The following is a 17,018-nucleotide window of genomic DNA, read 5'->3' as shown; positions in this document are numbered from 1 at the left end:
CCTTTCTTATTTCGCGGTAATTGCCATTGCAGGGGTTCCTGTCCAAACCACCCTCTGGTTGTGCATTCGTTCGCTCTTACCATACTGTCTTATCCTTCTACAGTACCCGCCTTCTGGGTGGTTCTCGTGGCAACCCTTCTCCGGTTATGCAATCCTATGCTCTCACTATACCCTCCTCCTTCCACGGTAATCACCCTTTGGAAAGCCTTGGGGGTAAACACCCCCCGGTTACACATTCCTCTGCTCATTATACCCTCCTCCTTCCATGGTATCTACCCTTGAGGTGGTTCCCATGGCAACCACCCTCCACTTACGCCAACTACTACTGCTACTACACCGACACGAAACCCAGGAAAGGGCACTTAACAGCTGTCACTGTAAAACTTATTACAGTCGAGCCCACTTATAAGCCCACTTATTCGCACAACCATCAGTTGTGCGAATTGCGGTCTTTGTATCTGATGTTCGTGGTAACTGGACTTCCCGTGTTACAGCGAAAAGCAAGAAATTGGGACACTGTAAGTCCTTTATGCGTGTCTGCTCATTCAAACTATACCGTATTAGAGCGCTTTCCAAACCCTCCAGCGCAGTCTCCTCTCCGATAATCTTGCTACCAACCGGCTGGTTTAAGGATGCTATCTAACTAGTCGCAGTGGAGGCTCTCACGGTAGCAGGTGACAGTTTGGCTTCGTCGTCATCGTCCTCACCGGATTCCTGGTAGTATGAGAGTTCTTGTACTTCACATACTATTATTTTCATCCATGTATGGTTTTCCAGTGTTGGCGTCATCATCTGTAGCAACGAAATCATACCAGGACACATCATGTCGGGCTAACTTTGCATCCATGGTGTGCTGCCACAAATCTACATGCGTCCGTTAATGTGGGTGTTTGACAGCATCCTCCATTGTTCGTGGGATCGTAAAATGTGCCTTATGAAGCAATCCCTGATGCACTCTGCAGTCAGTTTTATTCATGGGACCTTATCATTCCGTGGCGAGGAGCAGAGAAAGTAGACTGGGGCATTGCAACACTTTTTTTTTAAGCGAAATTTATTGCCCCAGGGCATCAATGATGGGTGAAGGTGTGATGAATGATGTAGTAGAGATTAAATGAATGGAAAAAGGCTAGCTGATTGCACCACTTGGTTAGTCAATTGCTATCAGTTTTGTGCTGGTGACGCACGCCCATGCCAGGTCGAGTGGCTGGTCTTGCTCATCACTTCAGTGGCTGACATGCGTGCATGGTCACTACAGTGAGGGAATGCAGCATGGGGTGTGCCATGCATGGTTGTCTAGCACAAGAAGGACCTTCCTTTTTTTTCTATTTTGCCATGTCATGGCCGAACTCAACAAGCCACTGTGCAAACAGGTCGCCTGTCATTCCTATGCTCTGTCTTCTAAACTTATGCCTAGGGGCACACTCTTAGAAAAGCAAAAAAAAGCAACAAGTAACACATCTTTCAAGCTTCTGTGTCGTGTGCGTGTAGTGACTTTCGGTTGTTTTTTTCGCTTTCACTGCTTTGGGGTTTTGTGTTGTTTTGCTGCTTTCCTTCAATAAAATTTCAGTTGTTAGTCCAGCCTCGTCTTGTGCTCATCTCTTCTCCTGTGTTGCCTTCCGGCTGGTTTTAACATGAAGCACTTAGCTTCTAAAGGTCACCGTCATCATCATGATCTTGGCTTGGGGTGCAGTGGAATGATTTCTCTTTGGCTGTCTGATGGCCACTGGAGCTTCCAGTTGAGTGCCAACTGGTTGTGAGACAGTGGTGTTGGCCATTGAACTAACCGGTGCCATACACTGTGTCTTGCGCAGCCAAGCGCTACTGCACCATGTTGCTGGAGGAGCGGGGCATTGATGTGCTCCAGGACTTGCTCGACAACTCGGACACCCACCCAGCTGTCATCCACATCTGCCGCAACATCATGGCAGTCGTGGAGAGCCAGGAGCGGCATGCCACCAGTGCTGGCGTGGCAGCGGCCACCGCCACATCGGCCACTGGCGCTACGACGTTACCGGACATCTGTCAATGACGACAGCACCGGGAGTGTGGTCCCCGGATTTAGGCCAATTTGTTGTTTGTCCCCGTGACTGTAGCGATGTACAGCTGGCGACCATGTGATTTACTCTCCGTGGCCAAGACTTTTGGACTTGATCCTGCTAGCCTGGCATCCACCAACTCCTACGTCTACCGTGACATGCCTCACATGGTTTGCTGACTGCCAGCCTCTAGGCTGCTGGTTGTCGGAATCTAGGTTGTGCATGGATCCATGCTGGCTGCTTTGAGGATTCGCACTTCCACGCAACCATCATTACTGCACGAGGGATGATGCGAGGACTGTCAGCAGCCTCTGATAATTGTGTCACCTTTTCAGGTCTTGCATTCTCCACGTTGCATTCTGCCGGTGTCAGTTTCTGCAGCAGTTTTTTTGCAGGATTGCCGCTGCAGGTATTGCTGCTGTTGTGTGGGTTCTCGGAATCAGATCTGCGAATGCAGCCACTGTCGGTTCTGCAGTTATGCTGCAAACATTGGGGTGGTGATCGTCAGCGGCACCTCCTTGGCTTTTCACGGTCATGTGATCACTCCACCCACATGCTAACTGCCAGTCTCTCTTACTTCTAAGTGTCAGTGTAAGAGCCATTTTGATGGCTTGTTGGAAAAGAGCCTGTGCGACTCAGTCACTTTGTTGCTGTTCTTGTGCTGTTGCTTTCCCAAGATGAGTGAGAACATAGTGGTAGCCTTAGGGCTTATTTTTTTTGTATGCAAAAGTCCCCACACCTCCACATTCCCCATCAGTCTGTCATCTATTCATCAATCGGTCCATCACCTGCCTGGAGTGAAAAAACAGAACAGCGTCCCTGGGCAAGTTGTAGCATGGTGCAGACATGATTGAATGCGTTTGTCTCACAGATGCTTATGTGCAGTGTTGAACTCGTGTGCCACTAGGAATGTAGGGGTTTGCTGTTGTCTTGTTTCAAGTAGCTTAGGTAAATACTTGTGAGGTTAAGTGTTTAGCGTGGCAGCTTGTCACATCTTGAGGTAGGGAAGCCGTCAGGCGCAAGGGGGCAAGCGAACAAAGCCACGACATGAGCATTTCTGTTTCGCAGAGCTTGCTACAAGGTTTGCCTGGTGTGGGAACCCTGCGTGGTTGTAGAATGTCACGCTCGTGCATATCACAGAGAGCACCTGTAGTGTGCAGGCGCCTGTTGAGAAGAAAGGACAGCTAGAAAGAGTGACAAAATTTGCCTGATAGCTTAGTGAGATGTGCCACTTAATGAAAAATCTAGGCCTGCCACTGTGCTTGAAGGGCATTTCAGGGAAGGGGCTTTGGAAATGTAGCAAAGTTCCCCTCATCTGCATAAAGAGAAGGTTTGCACACAGGTGGATATTGCTGTCTATCTGGGCAGAAATGTTTTGAAATTGTAGTAAGTGCAGTGGCACTGGTGTCACTCACATTTATATAAAGGGTGGATTTACACAAAGGTTGTAGAGTGCTTTCGTGCAGCCTAGGTGAACTGAAATTATGTGGAAGGGCATAGCACAGAGTGGACTAATGGAAGAAACTAATGCTTCTGAAGCCTTGGGAGTGGTTATTTTTTTTTTTTGCTGTATGTTAGGAAAAATTCAGTGTGATTTCAGGTTGATAATTAATACAAAGTCTCAATGTTTGCAGTCATCAGGTTGCTTTTCAGAGAGGCACTAAGTGAAAATATTAATGGAAACAACTTTTTCTATATTGTAGACCAGTATATTACCCTTCAGGAACACTACTGGGGTCTGAAAAACTGGCTGCGTTGCTGAGGAAATGGAGAATGGACTCCCTGTTTTGCACTCCCGTGAAACGCGGGCAGTGTTTTGCCATTTTTATGAGGCGTACCTCTCCCTCATAGTTCTTGCGTGAATCAGCGAGGAAAGGTGCTTGGCTTGCACTTCACACGGCTGCCTGGCAGATGTGCGAAGTGAATAACACTTCGCGTTCTCATATCTTGCCAGCACTCACCGCCCTGCTTTCCTATTTTGATGGTACTTCCTGCTTAAATTGTGTTGCACATCAAAACAATCAAGAATTGTCTTGACTAGGCAAAGTAACTCAAATTTTCTTGCTTATCCAAGCTCTGTTCTCAGCAGAGCAGACATATTTGCAACCTTTGGACACTAATATCTCAATCTAGCTGGGTATTCCTCTTTAGTTTCCCTTCAACAAAGCGCATTATCGAAGTGCAATATTTGGGTACGTTTTGATTGTTGCGAGTGCTTTTTCTTGGTAGGCTTGTTTTTTGTTCGACATGCATACTGTGTGACAAAAGCAAGTGGTGGTTATGAAAGCTTGCTGAATGATCTTTCATGTTCCTCATAAACTTTGCGGGTGATGTACCTCGAAGAGTGGGCACCGAGTGATGGAAAACTCCGTAGGTGTGGCCTAGAGTTAGATGGATCTGTGAGCTTAGGGAGTGAGCTGGAATGGTGGCTTGCATTTGTCCTGCAGCGAACCCAACTTGGCTGACGGTGATGGTGGTACTTAACGAGAAAGATTTTCAGTTACAGAAGTCACATTCTTAAAATTGCATGGCAGCCTGTTTGTCCTTCTCTTAAATGTGTATAAATTCAGACTCTCAGTGAATCAGCTAGGCACTTATCCAGTGCAGTGCCCAAACACATTTGCTGCTGAGTAGTCCTTAATGCCATTCCTGCAGCACTTGACCTGTGGGTTTCTGCACTAGGTGCAATCGAGGACAGAAAGCTGTGATGCTCTTTGAATGGTGTGCTGCTACCACACTATGTTTGTTTTTGTACGTTGCATACCTATTCGTGCCATTTCTGCAGGAAAAGTGCATGTTATCCTTTGGAAGGACAGGAAATGGTTGCATGTAAATTATGCGTCAGGGATTATAGATTTGTTAGCTGCGTTTGGTTTTCACTTCCAGTGTACTGCCTCTTTCTATAGGAGGTCCCATGTTTTGCGCATTGTTGCTTGCTACTGAAAGGGCCTAGATGAGACTCTGAATGTTCTCTTGCAATTATGTATTGGAAGAAAAAGGAACACATTCTTTTTTTGCAGTTGTGTGCCTACAGTGTTTGAATGTTAGCCATTTGCTTTGGGTCATCATGGGCTAAAGCCCAATTTAAATGAAATTTTACTTTTGGCTGAATTGGCTCTTAAAGTGCTTTGTATATAATAAAAATAACCATTAGATTACTTTTTTTTTATAAAGCTAGTATTTCATTAAGCATCTGAAAGGCCCAGTAGCAGACGATGCATTCACCTAGTGGCATGCCATGCTATTGGGGGACCCGCTGGATATAACAAAGCTAAGAAAAGAGCTTTCCTGCAGTCAGGGCAATTCAGCATGAACGGGCTATGGACTGCAATGTGTGAAGGATCGTGCGGCATGGTGGTTTTGGTGCTGTGGCATAGTTTTGTAGTAATTTGAAATTTAAACTGCAAGCACTTTGCTGAAAGCTGTGTTAAGCACGCACGCTGTGCCTGAAGCAAGCTTATATGCGCTTCCAGAGTATGGCAAGCAGTGAAAGATCTGTGACATTTGGCAATCTTTTTATTGCTTTTGGATAGGGTCTTTGGCCTGGTCAGTTAGAATAAATTGGAGGGTCACATTGCAACGGTTCTGGGCCAAAAGTTTTCACTATGGCTGCACCAGCACCGACATCTCTCATCGTCATTTGGGTTGCTAGCGGTGCATACAGTGAAACTTCGTTATAGCGAACAAATAAAAAAATCGTAAAATAGTTTGCACTATAGCTGAAATTCGTAATATAAAATTTCGTCAAAAACGCGTGCAACAGCGGTGCAATTTAGCTATTGAAGGGACAGCAGTTCTGGCGATCCTTACTAGATAAATGGAGAGAGGTTTTCCCAGGTTTTGGTGGCGTTCCGGGGGCGCTCGCGGCTGTTCCGATGGCAACAAAAAAATCGAGCGCCAGTTAGGCTGGCTTCCCCGCACACCACGAGAAGCGCAGGTTGAGTGCCGGCTGTGGTGGCTTCCCCGCGTCACATTCGCGTCGCGCGGAAAGCGGTACGCCAGAGCGAAAGCTATCGCTGTTGTCACCACATCCGCGACAGCCGACGAGCGCAGGATTGTTGTTGCAAGCTTACAATCACCAGTGTTGCTGTTTCCATGGCGCTGCAGACGCATGCCAGAGGCGTGAACGCGAGCTGACGCGCCGCTGTTGGCGAGTGCGAGATAAAAGTGCAAACCTTTGCGCGAACGCTTGCCGCATCACCACCAGTCACTTATGCAGTGCGGCGAAGCCTGCGATCCGAACGGGCTCAGTTTGACGCTGGGGAGTTCGATATATCCTTTTCATGGCCAACTGCGTTATATATAAAGTATAAATTGCATGCCTTTGTCAAAAATATTTACTAAGCTTTCGATATGCCCAATAATTTGCAATATCAGTGTTTGTTATATTGAGGTTTGACTGTATTTGCACTGCATCTCTTACAGGCTGCAGCAAGCTGCCAAAATGCAAGCTGCAGGGTTGAGGGGTTCCGAGTGTTGTTTGCCATAAGTTCACCACCAGTGCTTGCTGTGGGCACTGTTTTTTGCAATTTTGGTTTGAAAAACTGCATTTTTTGCTAGCAGTTTTTTGTGCACCCACTTCTGTTACAAATTTTAACTGTTGTTTTTACCGTGTCTCGGGACATACTATACAATGAAAAATTGGAGGACGCTTAAGCTTCGCTTTTAAGAGTGGAACACGACAGCGTGTTGCAGCACTGCCAGGGAGCCCACGGAACGCCATCGCCCGTTTGGCGCAACGCCTTGCCCATTAGACAAATCACTCTGCTACATACTGTCTGCACTTGCAACACTGTGTGCCTTTAGGCCTAGGAAACAAATTATGCTGCATTTGTGTAAACCGCATTTTTTTGTGTCTAGCAGCACAACACATTGAAAAACCAAAATAACATGTCCTAATGCAATCTTCGTCATCCCGATAAATACATGTGCAAATATATTGCACTAATTGTGTAGCCTCTGCTTTTGAGCACAGCTGTTATGTAACTGTGGTGGTATTTCAGTTGTTTTGACGCCGCACTCGATTGTTCGATAACTGCTGCACTGCCCAGAATCTTAAGTAGAACATGTTGTCGGGCTAGTTGGCGTATTTCTTCTGACATGGTAAAGTTACACGAGAGAAGACACGCAAGACAGAATCGATTAAGGCAGTGTCAGAGGCCATCGAGAGGAAGGTTTTGGGGCAGAGTTGGGCACTCCGTGCCTTTTGTCCCTGACCTTTTAGTTTTCTGTAAGTACGTGGAAAACTAAGAATAAATGAAATGAAATGAAGGTATGTAGAACAGGAGATTTTAGCATGTCTCAGTGGCAATGCAAGCCCTGCTATGTTGACTACTGGCTAATCAGTGCTTCGCATTGCAACTAAGTGCCACAGCTCCTCGTGCTGTTTCTGCCCATTTGTGAGCGTTTCCTGCTCGTGTCTGTGGAGGAGTTGAAGCTAGAAAATGGGCCCATGTGAACTGTGCACCTTCAATGTGCAACTTAAGTGGCATGCATGCACATTTTCTTATTATTCCTGCACAGACCGTAAAGGATGGCTGGGCGACTTCTTCACTGCACCAAGCCACTTTGGTGTCATTAGCTTGTGCAGTTGACTCATACAGTGTGTGACCATAGATTTGGAATTCTAAGCAGTGCTTGTCAAACGTTCAGAAAGATTTTGTGTGTGGGCATGCTCATTGAAAACTGCTTTATGCCTGCGATAGGGATACCCTATATTACATGTCTCGCAGTTGTACACAGCACACCACGGAGAACATGGCTCCCATTGCAGCATAAGCACTCATAGTTGAATTAGCTGCATTATAGTTCGCTTTGACCGCTTGAGTGAGAGCTATTTCATTGAGTTATGGGCAAATGGGCGACCTTCAAAACGTTGTGGCAAGAAACAGGACGTTTTGGCAGGGCTGTTTCCTTGACGACCGTGCAGCCATGCAGAATTGAACGCTGAAGCTTGATTACGTCATGGCACTGTTCATCATGTACAGAGAGCTAAATGGATCGGTTTTTCTGAATGCTACTAATTGTTTAGTTCTGTGGGACAAAGGAGTCTGGGAGAGTGTTGGATAACATAGAAGTTCTTTAAAAATGCATGAGCAAACTTCTCTGTGTCTGGTGTCCCGTTGTGATCGACAGGGGGCACAGATTGCTTCCTAGGTTGCTGATAGCTTGCATCTTACTTTTGCAAGGAGGTGGGGCTCTGTTGTGTGTTGCATTGTACTGTAGCGAGAGCTTACCAAGATTTTTAGGTAATATATTTTTGTTCTTGCAAAGAACAACGCATGGTGCAGTAATTATGGTAGGTAGGAGATTTGACCTCAGAATTTTAGAACTCCTTAGACACTGATTTAATATGAACTCGTTGCTTGAAAGGCACCAATTTTTCCTTCTCAAAAAGCAAAAAAGGAGGGCAGTGACTTCTTGTTCGGCACTTAAAAACAGTCTCATTTAGGCTCTTAAGGGAGTCGACGCAGCATTGGTCTACTTTTATACACACTGTTGAATTAGATACGCATAAAACCTTGCTTTCGTGATGTTGTCTTATTGCTATTGAGTTGCAGTGTGTTGGTACTGATGCCTTGTTGTTTGCCAATCAAGTACTGTTTTTGTGCTTTTAATGTACAGTGTCAGTATTGCACACCATGGTTGACTGCATTGTTAGGCATGATTCAGTCATCTACACGCCGTGCACTTTGGTGGTTGCAAGTTGGTTTCGTGATAGCCTGGAACTGCTGAACCAGAAACGGCTCCCTTTAAGTTGTCACACACTGCTCTTGGTGAACGCTTCATTGTGAGTGCTGTAGTATTGTCTGAGCAGCAGGCTATTTGTGCAGTTGGGCTGCATATTTGATGTTCACTTCAAGGAGATGCCTCATATGTCTCAGTAGATGGAGCAGTTTGATGGCAGAGGCAACGAGGCACATGGCCTAGCAGGGAAAATGATGGACTAACGCAGTCTTAAATAATGTTTCTTGCCTAATTGGCTCACCATCAGAGCACCTGCTTCTGATTTTTCTACTGTCTGGATGCACTAGCTTTCTAGCAGGGCCAGCGGGTGAACATGTTCAGTGCATTGGTATCACAGAATGCACTTTGGGTGTCTTTGGAACATGGCTGTAGATAAGGAAGGATTGTGGATTGAAAATGCCGCATAGTGCTGTCACTGTTCACTCGTGGCATGCTTTTCAGACGAGTTGATTTGTTCTGCAGCCATAAAGGGCATGATGATTGTTAGAATTGTTGATGGCGCCTTGTTTTGCCAGTTTGGAGCCCACAAGTTCAGCTGAAGGTCAGGTTGTGGAAGGCATTGTGTGGCATTAATTTCCTTGATTTCCAGTGAAATCACCCAATGCTACACTTACTCCATCATTGAAAAGCTAATTGTTGCACATCTAGATTTAATGTGTTGTTTCGTTTGGCATTGCTGTTCTGAGAATGATGCTGGGCGCTTGTGGTTTCCACATACAGCTAAGTTTAGAAGTTGACCTGCACTAGTCTTGCATGACTGTTGCCAACCACTGTTGCAGGTGGGGTGCGGTTATGTGAAATGCTGTTGTTAACGCAGTTGTAAGGAAACATCAGCAAGGCTGTGGAGCAGAACTTGCAACAATGCAAGAAATGAAAAAGAAAAATATCAGTGATGACTAGCATAATAAGCAACAATATTTCTGCCATGTAACTTAGCATGCGGCATTGTTTGCATGACCAGCTTGGCTTACCGATAGTCAGCACTCTCGTGGTCAGTGGCTTTTGCCTTAGCAAACTGAAAGAATACGCATAGTTGTATTGTCACTGACTCTGTTTGTTGTTTGTGTACTCTTTGGCCTGTTGGGAGTCGTCCTTTGCAAGCTGCTATTTCTCTCTGTGCCTCACTGCCCATTTGTTTCCTGAATGTTGAGATGTTTCAGAGCCAGTACTCTATAGTGGCATGCTAGTATCAGAGGCAAATTGGCTTTGATTTACTGCTGACCCAAATTATGTGGCTGGTGCCAACAACTGTGGCAAGAGAACCGCAACGTCTGATGTGACCGTTGGTCGCTGAACGTGTGCGGCAGGAGCTGGTTATCAGCAGGCCATGGTGAACTGTTGGTAACGTCTGTCATCAAATCTGTTCTGTTCAGTTGCACTTTGCATTTACTGAGGTGCAGAAAGGTTAGGACCAGGCCGTAACTGTTCCCAGTTGCATGATTAACCAGCAAAACTGGACACTCCTAAAAGATCTGGCTGTGTCACTGCAAGGAATGCTGTGTTTGCTGCTCATCATTGCCATGTAATTATGGGCAGAGTTTTGCCGAAATTGATTTTTTTTTTTTGCAACATTATGGACAGAGCTTTTTTTTTTTTAATTCACAATAGGCCTTGTACATTGCTCCCATTGATACTTTGCTCCCAACTAGGCCGAAGTAATGCACAGGTAAAATTACCCTTGATAAGACATTTTAAGAAACGGTGCTTGCAATTTGCTGGGCAAGGGACATGAGATGTAACAGAGATGCTTTGCAACAGGGCCGCTTGTTTTGAATGAAACTACCTTGGTCTGCATAATCAGATGCTGTCTACAAAGGGGGCAGGCTTGCTTTCCACTCTGGCCCTGTGTTTGCACTGCATGTTAGTACTCCCTGTGAGTAGACTTGCAGAAGCAACAGCAGAGACTTGTTAATGTGAGCCACTGTCGTCTTGACACGTTCGTGTGTATGAGTGCTAACACTTGTGTTCATTGACTGTTTCTGTAGACTGGGAGATGATAGAGTGCTTGTGCCACAGTGTTGCAGGCAAGATAATGCGGGTGTTTTTTTTTCTCCTATTTTCGTGTGTGTTTTCTCGTACCATATCTCTCTTGTTTTATTGAATGCCTGCGATTGGTCAAGTCGTACTGTTGTGAAAAACTATTGTGATAGCCCTAATTGATTGTTGGCGACTATACGTTTCCTTTTTCCTTGTTGTTCTTTTTTCATTAAGAAAAAGGAGGTGATGCAGAGTCTGTTGCTGTTGTTTGAAGAGACTTCTATATATATAAAATATATATACATAAATATATATGTATACATATTAGCGTGTGTCTGTGATGCTTTGTTCTGTTGCCCATTTTTTATCGTTGCACCTGGACCTCTGCAATAGGGACCACCTTTTGATCGAAGGCATCATCTCAAGAGCTAGGTAATGAAAGTGTCAGGTAAGCGGTCATTAATAGTGGAGTTAGGTGGGATGTGGCAAAACAATTTTCGTTATTTTTGCATGAAATGCAACTAAATTTGACACAAATGTAACTTTTTATTTGAATTTCATGGCTGCTTTTTATTTTAGGTTAGGTATTATATTTCCTGACTAATTGCAATTAACACCTTCATAAGGTCATCCCATGGGTGTTAAATATTGAAGTTTTTATGTCAGTAAATTACAAAGCCTTGCTGGGTGCATTAAAGGGACACTGAGGAGAAATTGAAGTTGGCTTGTATCCATAGAATAGCAGCTCCTGATCACAAGAACGCCACTCTTCCTGAAAACAAAGCTCTTGTAATGTAGAAAATAGCAAGAACCAAAATACAGGTATCGCCGCAACAGCCCTTCTCGCAAGTACAAGCGTGATGACTGGATGGATGGATACGGCTGAACCCTTTACATAGGGCGGTGGCTCAAGCCACCTAGCCATGTCTTGTGAAATTTTACTCCTGTCTTGCTTTTAGCCACCAATCAGATAACCTTCGCTTGGTTACTTCTAACCTCTTAAAATCCACTTTCCCTTCACTATCCCTAAACCCCAAGTCAGCCCCGCTGCTTTCCACTGTAGGGTGAAGCCCTTTACAGAAAAGTATCAAGTGTCCAGCCGTTTCCTCCTCTTCTCCACACGCAATGCACAAAGTGTCTATCTCCTGGTACCTGACTCTATGGACCTCCTTCACCCCGCGACGTCACGAAGATGCGGTGGCGCTGATGTTAGCAGCGACTTTCGCATGGTAGGCAAAACAGGTTCCGCTTGCCCGTGCCTACCGCAGCTGCCGCAGTTACCGGCGGCTGCTTCAAGCCTGTGCACTGCAGAAGCAGCATGTATTGACCAGCTGCGTCACTGCTGGATCCGCGCAGTAGCATAAAAAATATTAAATTAGCCTCGATAGGTTTCTCGCGCATAAATGCCGCATTCGGAAACTGGCTAACAGACATTGGGCCACGGTAGTAAAGCGCGAAGTCTGGGAGTCGATAGGCCCTGCCACTCAATGCACTTAATAGCATGTAAGTTACTGCGTTCATTCACCTGAACTTCAGGATAGTAGGCTGATAATTGCTCAAGGAAAAAAAAAAGACATATGCAGCTGCACCCGTACTTATCACCTTGAGCCGGAGTGCACGGGGCGCCGACAGGTTCACTCACCCCCAAGGAATGAGTTTTTTTGTTAATAGCACCCCATGTTTTAATGGAGCGTTTTATGACATTTAATATTTACTTGAAACTGTTTCTTGATATGACGACGTAATTATTTCATTCGAGTAGAAAGAAGTCTGGTAAGTTGTGTCAATCTTGCGTGGTCGCGTTGGTGTGCTTAGAATAGCATACCTTAAGTGTGCTAAACGCCATATGCTTTTTCATTGCATCATGCATGTGTCATGTTTCATGAGGTAGTACATGATCGCGAAGCTTGTTTGGAAAGAAGCAGCCGCAGGCGTGCTACTAACAGACACGTGGCAAGATTGAGAGGGGACGTGACAATGAAGTGTGTTTTCGTTATTCATGCATGCGATATGTAACTAAACTTGGTGCAAATATGAAATTCCTACGCTAGTTTCAGTAATTCCTTTTATTTATAGCTATACCTGGTGCAGTTCTGGGTAATTATAATTAACACCGTCGTTAAGTCCCCCCAAGGTCTCAAATAATTGAGTAGATAGTGAGGCAGTTTTTTTATGCCAGCATGTACATAAAGCCCTGTTCTGTACGATGACGCGATTAGTTCTTTTTCTATATGACAGTACTTATGCATGCATAGTTACATGAAAGCGTTTCTTACAAGAAATAACTAACACAATACTGCACGTGTAGGGAAAAAAATCGAGATTTATTACGCTCCTCAACGTCTCAGGAATAGTTTGCGACAAATGGAATCATTTGATTTTCATGCGAATTACGAAGGTGAGTGATCCAGTCGCAGAAAATGTGAGAGGTCACAAAACATACCTTAAAGTTTATGGCATCTTCGCTTTCGCTTTGGTCAAAGAAATGCGGCACTGAAATCAAATAAATTACCTCACAATTTTGGACGACCACATTTCTAAAAAGCGCAATTTATAAATTTGTACTCAATATTTTGCTATAATTTTTCGTCACGAAACGACTTCAGGGCTAGGAAAGAAATAATTCTAGAAATAAAAATTTTCACCAAATCGACCAGCTTAACAAGAGGACAAGTCGGCTTGGCTGGTGCGTGGTCATGCGGCTAAAAACAGCGCTAAGCGAGACAGGAGATCAGGGACACGACGCTGTCCCCACTTTTCGCGCAGCGCGACACGTATGCCTACAGATGAGCGCACGTCTGCTCCGACGAAACAACGCCAGCACTTTCCCTCACTATTGTCCCGAAGTAAAATCATTCCGGCTAGTGCAGAGTGTCAAAACTTGTTTTATTCAATGCCTAGCGCATAAATAAACGGCAGGAACGCTTTCTACATGTTTACTACTAACCATATATACAATACAGTGACAAACTATTCCTCTTTATAGGCCGCACGTGGCCAACGCGAGCTCGTGTACTTCAACGAATTACCAAGTTGGAAGCATCGACCATTGCTATGATTCGCAGAAACTGGAAACGCGCATACAAGCCTTGAAAACCCGCGCTCAACACCTATCCGCGACGGCCACTCCCCGACCTTTTGCCTACCACGAGCTCGCTAGCGACTGCAGCGCCACCTCGTTTGTTTACAAACATGCAGGAGGTCCATACGTTTTAGTCCGCAAAACTCCAGTCCTGGCCTCAAACAACAAAGAGCTTCCCCTACAATTATCATAGATATTTTCTTTGACAATTTCCTGTTTAAAGGTCCGGTATGTTTCCAGTGCCGATTTCGTCAGCATCCCTGTTTTCCACAAAGCTCTCTCTGTTTCTTTAACCTTTTTCTTAACCGATAATTGCTGATTTGCCCCCTTGCTGCTGTCCAGATATTTGCTTGTCAATTTTCTAGTTCGCTTTCTCAATTTCGTGTCAACATTCTTCCTAGGACAAGAGGCGCCACCTTGGAGGAATTTTCTTTACTTCATGGACGTCACGAATCTCTGAGGCTTTCAAAGGAAGGTTGCACACCGCACCGCTAGCCGTCAGAAATCACTGAGTCTGCGTTTACGTCAGGATTCACGTCACTTCGTTCTGTGACGTCATAAGAGTTGCTGTGGCGTCATAAGAGTTCCCTGAGTTTGAATCAGAGGGGCGGGAAAAACTTTTTCAACTTCGAATCCAAATTTCTTTGAAATAAATGCATCTTTCGCGCCAGGACAAGCGGCAACAAAATCATGAAATGCCGAAATATCAGATTTTGCTAACAAAAAAAAATTGATAGAGTTCTCCTCAGTGTCCCTTTAAAGCTATTGGCTATTTTTTTAGATGCCTAGTACTTGTGAAAATATTTTTACAAAAATAACTTCAAAAAAGTATCACATGTTGTAGGTGGTATGCACTGGGGCACAACCATGCTGTGGTGCTGTAGTGCGACTCCGCCTAGCGTTCCTGTACGAAGCATCCCAGCTAAGTGTAACCAAGCTTTTAAAAAACACTAAGTGTCCTAGCGCAGTACAACCAAATAAGGTCTGTAGAAGGTTGCATGGCCTAGTCTGCAGATTTTCTTTTGCTCTCCAAACTTTATTAGTAAAGCCTAATTAGCTGACTTGTTAGTTATTCACAAAGTAACAGGAACAAATTGTCAATACAGAAGTTGTAGATCTTGAAAATCAGTGGACTGAAATGTTTGCACCAAGCTACCGTTTACATAAAGTAGTTTTTTTTTTACCTGCCTTAAACCATAACTAGCACAATAAAAGAAAGTTTCCGCGTGACAACCGTGCCACTTCAGCGTCTCGGGACGCGTGTCGGAGAACAAAATTCGCTTTCTTTTTTTCTTTAGTGCTCCCCCTAATGAGGCATTGCGTGTGCACTGGGGCAGATATGTGAACCAATAGCCGCTCGTGTGATAGCTTTCTTTGAAGGCCATGGCCTTCAAAGAAAGCTATCACACGACGCTGAAGTGGCACGGTTGTCACGTGGAAACTTTCTTTTATTGTGCTAGTTATGGTTTAAGACAGGTAAAAACTACTTTATGTAAACGGTAGCTTGGTGCAAACATTTCAGTCAACTGATTTTCAAGATCTACAACTTCTGTATTGACAATTTGTTCCTGTTACTTTGTGAATAACTAACAAGTCAGCTAATTTACTAATAAATAAATGCAGTAATTGAAGATATGTAAATCCTACCATGATCTCTGCTAGCTGCATCTTGAGACGATCTACAACTCTTGTATTGACACTTTCGTTCTTCAAGCCAATAATTAAGAAAATAGCTTCTGAGTTTTTGCTATAATTAAGTTTGAACAATGAAAAAAACAGTGCAGACTATAGGCTTTATGACTTTGAACAAGCCTCACTTGGTTTCATAGGGCTATAGGACACTATCTTTTTTAAAAGCTTGGTAATATTAAGCTGGAACATCTGGTACATGCTCCCCCAGGGAGCAGAGTTACGCGACTGTTTTCCCCGCGCCTCTCGTAACACTATTCTGGAGCGGCGATCACATGATCCCGTTGATGTCAAATGTTCCAATTCGCTGCGGCTCGGCCGACTTCAAATGTGCAGCGCTGCTTATTTGCATGCGTTGATTTCGCTGAGGCGCCAGCAGGCGCCCATCATCTCCCCGTGCACTTTGATACGGTACGCAATACTCGTATATGCTACACTGAAAGTTCTTGTTTAGCATAGCGTATACTGTGTTACGCTTAATTATGTGCATGGTGATCCCGTTCATGCCATAATGCAGCAAATCGCATTATGGGCAAATGGGCAAATCGCTGAATAGATTTCCAGAAAAGTTATGCCACGATGGAGTTTTCAGCGTTATTATTATTTTTTTAGAGAATGCTGACTAAGTTAAACAGTCGAGGGAAAACGTGTTGCTAGTCATCCATCGTATTTTACGGCCTCAGAAGAAACCAGAAGTAGCGAACACCACCAATGACGCTCTAATATCGCGGCTTCTGTCGCACGAGGAGCGGCTTTGCCGTAGAGGTTGGAACATAAGGGCGCACCTTCGCGCAACTCGGCTCCCATCATGCACAACGTACGTTGTGAAAGGTACGGAAGTATAGTCCGCGTAGAAAAATAAAGGGAGCTTGTTTTGCAGCCGAGTGGTAAGGCACGAGTAAGCGACCGCGTGTCGCCATCAGTATAAGAACATATTTAGTCGAGGTCATGAAAAATGTCACGTAATAAGCCTGCAGGCAAAACGTATACTATGCCGCTTATTGCAATTAATAAGTAACTCTACCGTTTGATCGTGGATGTAGGGAGCGCAAACAAGCGTTTCTTGAAAGCGTTGCATCTGATCTATGAAACGTTATAAAGCTGCCTAAAACACCTGAGTAAACAAAAATTAATCACTTCCTTTCACCTTTACGCGTCTTCTCCCCTCTCCCAGCGCACCGCGAGAGGCTCGAGTGAGTTTCTTATTGGCCTAGGCGACGTTGTCATGCAAATTAGCGCGCGCCTTTTTTTTTTTATTTGCAGCAGACGCCGATGCCGTTTTCTTAGTCATGAAATGCTTTTAGCTCTCGTTGTTGGTGCGCCGCGGGTGACCTTGGCGCCAGGATGGAGAGAGAAACGGAGCCGAACCTAAAAGCATTATTGGCGACACTTACAGCTCACCTGCGCCAGCTGATGCGCTGCCGCCGGAGCAGCGCAATGTGGCGTCAACAAAAGCGTCTTCGTGGTCCCGTGGTGGTAAAAGTTCA

The 17,018-nt window shown here is 44.9% G+C and overlaps 1 protein-coding gene across 3 annotated transcripts in view; it reads left to right on the top strand.

Moving 5' to 3' along the window:
* LOC144110512 (protein zyg-11 homolog B-like) overlaps positions 1 to 11,084 on the top strand; it is a 193,880-nt gene extending 182,796 nt beyond the window's left edge. For 2 of the 3 annotated variants that reach the window (XM_077643489.1, XM_077643490.1), the window contains exon 17: positions 1,812 to 11,084. In XM_077643489.1, the coding sequence (XP_077499615.1) occupies positions 1,812 to 2,029 (218 nt within the window). In that variant the 3' untranslated portion in view covers positions 2,030 to 11,084. The remainder of the gene's footprint in view (positions 1 to 1,811) is intronic. The other variant, XM_077643491.1, reaches the window with a different exon arrangement.
* The last annotated feature ends 5,934 nt before the right edge of the window (positions 11,085 to 17,018 follow it).

Source organism: Amblyomma americanum, chromosome 11 (genome assembly GCF_052857255.1).
Source record: "Amblyomma americanum isolate KBUSLIRL-KWMA chromosome 11, ASM5285725v1, whole genome shotgun sequence".
NCBI classification, from domain to species: domain Eukaryota; kingdom Metazoa; phylum Arthropoda; class Arachnida; order Ixodida; family Ixodidae; genus Amblyomma; species Amblyomma americanum.
The sequence above is the reverse complement of the archived record's forward strand: the minus strand, read 5'-3'. Positions and strand labels throughout refer to the sequence as shown.